The sequence below is a fragment of the Grammomys surdaster genome, unplaced genomic scaffold (assembly GCF_004785775.1).
Source record: "Grammomys surdaster isolate TR1022 unplaced genomic scaffold, NIH_TR_1.0 125946, whole genome shotgun sequence".
In the NCBI taxonomy this organism is placed as follows: Eukaryota; Metazoa; Chordata; class Mammalia; order Rodentia; family Muridae; genus Grammomys; species Grammomys surdaster.
In genome coordinates, this window is record NW_021620768.1 from 719,694 (window position 1) to 724,288 (window position 4,595).

The window sequence follows — 4,595 nt, forward strand, 5'->3', positions numbered from 1 at the left end:
TCCCTTCCCTTACTCCCTACCTCCCTCTCCCTTCTTCCCCCTCCCTCTCCCTCCTTCCCTCTCCCTCCCTCCCTGTCATGCCACTCTATTCATGGTTGCTGCTCTATGCCAGGAGTGCTCTGAGTGTCCAGACAGTATTAAGCCTCAATACAACTTATTTCTCTGCTTTATTTTTCATCTGAGCTCTGTTCTCCCAAACAATGTTCTATTTTTATCAAAAAGTTTTAAATTGAAATATAATTATATCACCCCCCCTTCCTTGTCCTCCCTTTAGCTCTGCTCATGTCCCACTCCCTCTCACATTAGTGACCTTTTGTGATTACTATTATTCCATATATGTACATAAATATAAAACCACAACCTTTGGGGTCAATTTTTGTGTATACAATTTTATGGCTGATGAACAACCTATCAGGGAACTCATCCCTGGGAAAGGGTATCCCTCCACACACTCACCAGTCACTACTTGCCTATAATTCTTTGTCTAGGGATGGACCACATAAGATTTCTTCTTGTGCATTAGTATGTGTATTGATATTTTCATTGTTTGGATCTTCTTTAGGAAGCCATATTGTTGAGGTGCCATGAGTCCCTGTTACGTCTTGGATACACAACTTCACAGCAAACCTTTGGTCCTCTGCCTTTATAGTCTTCTTGCCTTCTCTCTTGCCTTAGGTGCAGGAGTTTTCTCCCACTATAGTGTACATTCTGTAACAGTCAAATATTGCAAAGTATTTGTTTATGAAAAATATATAAATATGATTTTTCTGCTAGCTTTCTCTGATCCCTTGCTATTACCTGAGGAAATAATTATTCAAATAAGCATTTAACCAAGTAGGCATTTCAAGCTAAGCATAATAAAAGCAATTAATAACTAGGAGAAAATCTTGATGGGATCTTAAAGAAATCTGAGGCGCTAGTCTCAGCACTCTGTGGACACACACTTGTCTCTACAAACACAGTATGGCAGGTTCTGTCACTATCCTAATCTCATTGAAAAAGACGCTGAAATAGAAGAATGACATGCTTCCCAGGGCCTCATGGCTTGTAAGAGGACAGATGAATATCAGTATCTGTCCTATCTAGTGACAAAGCCTGCACTTCCCCAGAATTTCTCCTATTTGACCAATAAAATGGCTAAATTCTTGAGTTAGGAGAGAGTATTTGAAGAAGTCTAATTCTACGCTGGACCCAAGCCTCCTCTGATAGGAAGTTGGCCAATGGGGCTCCAGGCTGTGAGAATGAGACCTTTATACCTCTTATTTGACTGTTGTTATATCTGATAGCAAGTCCAGAGATGACACTTAAGGCTTTTGAGAGGAGGAATGACTAGGAGGAAGGGCAAAGGTACACACTGACAGGCAGTTAAGAACAGGTCTTCCTGTATCCAGAACATCCAGGTTTTTTACAGCTGCCAATATAATGACACTGTCTGTTGTTTCAGTTTGGAAGTTTTACAGTTATCAATTAACTGGTCACCTTCTAATATATTTAGGGGCTTTCAGAGTTTTGTTTGTTTATTGGAGCCTCTATGTTATATATTGCCTATTATATTCTTTGTCTATTTTGCTATTGAGATGACTGCTTTCCTTGTTAATCAAGAAATATTCTTCGTGTACCTTGAAAAGTTACATTGGTTTTTTGTTTTGTTTTTGTTGTTTTTTTGTTTTTTTTTTTTTTGTATTTTTGGTATTTTGTTTGTTTGGTTGGTTGGTTGGTTTAGTTTTTCAAGAAGGGTCTCTATGGAGTGAGTCCTAGAATTCACTCTGTAAACCAGGCTGGCCTCAAACTCAGAGATCCACCTGCCTCTGTATCCCAAGTACTAGGATAAGAGCCATGTGCCACCACCGCCCAGCTGAATAGTATCCTTTTTAGACTTTAATAGCAAGAACATATAGGTTCTCCCATTCTGACAGCTCTTAAGATTATCTGCTATAATATCCTTCCTTAATCAAAACTATTACTGTTAATTTAATGTAACTAGATTCATCAATATTCACCTCCACATTGTTCTTTCGAAATTGTATTTACTAATCCTCCCTCATCCCTGGGTGCTGTACAGTTTTCTGTTAACAATACAGTTTTCTCTTTACAAGTAGATGAAATGCTGTATAAGGTAGCTACTCAACTTATTTTTCTGTAGTTGATAAACATTTCCCAGCATCTTCTGAATAAACCACCTTTCTCCTTGGGGTGTGAGGTGAGGGAAGAACAGGGTCTTTCATCATGGAGACAAAGGTTACTTAAATTACCTTATAAGCATAAAAATGACCATGTGTCTTTTCCAGATGATATAGAATGTGGGAAAAAGAAATAAGAAAGGAATTCTGCGAGGGGAAGATGCAGCAGAAAGGAGAAGAGGGAGGTGTGGGGGAGGCACAAGGGAAGGAAAGGGTACTTTTGGGAAAGCCCTCTAGAGAAGTTTAACTGTGTGTCTGTGGTACTCACTGCTCTGGTCTAACCTGTATTGGTTTCTTTTCCAGCTCTACCCTGTGAGCCTGCTGGTGAGTTATGCTCCCCCTCTTCCTTGCAGTCTAGGGGTAGCTTGTCACCCAAATCAGCACAGGAGGTAAGTGGATGGCTGAGCAGCCATGCCTGTCTCATCCCAGAAACAAACTTCAGAGACTCTTCTGGGCCCAGGCTGTGGCCTGTGTCTGTCCATCCCAGGTGAGCTGTTCTGGAGCCACCTCAGCACTGGGAGGGAAATACGGTCACACAAAGATGGAAGAGATGGAAGAGAACATCAGAGATTTATGTTAGAAGGGGTCTGTTGTCCATCAGAAGCTCCAGGTCTGGCTGTGCTCTTCAGCGGGGGACGCACTGCCAATGGCTGAGAAGATGAAGGCAGAGCCACAGAGCACAGCACTGTAGTCAGTCTCCAGTCACATGCAAAACCAACAGGACTGCTGCTGCCTCCTGCTATTCTTAGCTCTACTCTGTAGTTATAGCTGTTCTCTCTCTCTCTCTCTCTCTCTCTCTCGCTCGCTCGCTCGCTCTTTCTCTCTCCTTCTCCCTCTCTCTCCTTTCTCTCCTTTCCCTCTCCCTCCTCTCCCTCTCCCTCCCTCTCTTGCTCTCACTCTCGTTGTCTCTGCTATATGCAAATTTAATTGATTTTCTTGCCACAAGGAATTTTTCACTGTGAAACATATGTAAATCTGCCACGCATGAACTGATCTCTTGCTCACAAACTATTAACCACAAGGTTAAAAAGATTAGGGGCTGGAGAGATGGCTCAGTGCCTAAGAGCACTGACTGCTGTCCCAGAGGTCCTGAGTTCAATTCCCATCAACCACATGGTGGTTCACAGCCATATGTAATGGGATCTGATGCCCTCTTCTTGTGTCTGAAGACAGCTACAGTGTGCTCATATACATAAAATAAATAAATCCTTTAAAAAAAAACTCATTAAAAAAAAAAAGATTCTGGTGTACCCAGCAATACAGGATCAGAGATTCCCATGTTCAGAGGGAACAGAAGGATCTGATCTTCTGGGTCCATCATTGATCTCCAAATTTAAATTATGTCTGTGCAAATGCTTTGTGTGCCTTTTGTTTGGTTTCTCCTTTACCTCTAAGACGAGGCACTCAATCATAGCCTAAACAGAAATACAAACCCACATCCAGGACAAGGAAAGAGTTGTTTTACATATTTTTATGGAAATCCTTGATGCCTGAGAATTCTCTGAAACAAACCATGGACTACAAGGCAGAACTCCAGACCCCCACGGTGAGGCCTGTCTGCCTTCTTGCTCCTTGTTATGCTAGCCTAGTCAGAAGAGAGGGTTGTCAGTGCCTACCCCCTTCTTTTGTCTGCTCAGTTTCAAATGCTGGGAAGTTATCAGTCCTCTGGGGATCACAGATGTCTACTGAGAGAAGATGTAGGGTAGTCCATACACGAGCAGATGCTAATTGTAAGTGTAACTGGTGTCTAAAAAGATTCTCCGAAAAGCATTCTTGTAGGAAGGGTCTGAGGTTATACACACTGAACTAGGACTCCCCAGGGACCCAGAGGACTCCGCATTTTCTTCTGGTGAAGAGAATGGTTTCCCTAACAGGGAAACTATTAAAGTCTCCCAAATTGAGAGGTTCTCAGGGTTAAGCAAATGCCCAAAGAGACTGTGGCATTCATGGGCTGATGGGACTGTGTAGACGCTGAGGAAAGCACCTTAATTGACAGAGCTCTTCAGAGGTATAGAAGTTCTGAGTCAAAGGACCTGGACTGCATGGGTGATGGGTTCAGGGCTTTTCCAGGCAAGTGTGCCCCGGTTTCTCCATCCAGAACTGCTATAGGAGGCTCAGGGAAGAGGCAACAGAGAACTGAGCCCCTCTATATCACTTCCATACCACCTGACTCCCCCAAGTCCCCTGTTGTGCCTTTGAAAGTGATGCCGGTGGTGTGTCTGAGATGTCAGGGAAAGGGGAACCTTTGTCCTGATCAATATGGTTTAAAAAAAAAAGTGGGCTGAGTTTTAGCTCAGCAGTAAAGCACATACCCAGCATGTATAAGGCTCCACTGCTTTGATTCCTGGTATTGACAAAATAAAGGAGGAAGAGGAGGAAGAAGAGGATGAAGAAGGAGAGGAGGGAGAGAAGGAG

The 4,595-nt window shown here is 42.8% G+C and overlaps 1 protein-coding gene across 6 annotated transcripts in view; it reads left to right on the forward strand.

The window, feature by feature from the left end:
* LOC114608956 (Fc receptor-like protein 1) overlaps positions 1–4,595 on the forward strand; it is a 15,173-nt gene that overhangs the window by 2,486 nt on the left and 8,092 nt on the right. For 3 of the 6 annotated variants that reach the window (XM_028753078.1, XM_028753075.1, XM_028753076.1), the window contains exon 2: positions 2,484–2,504. In XM_028753078.1, the coding sequence (XP_028608911.1) occupies positions 2,484–2,504 (21 nt within the window). The other 3 variants (XM_028753077.1, XM_028753072.1, XM_028753074.1) reach the window with 3 other exon arrangements.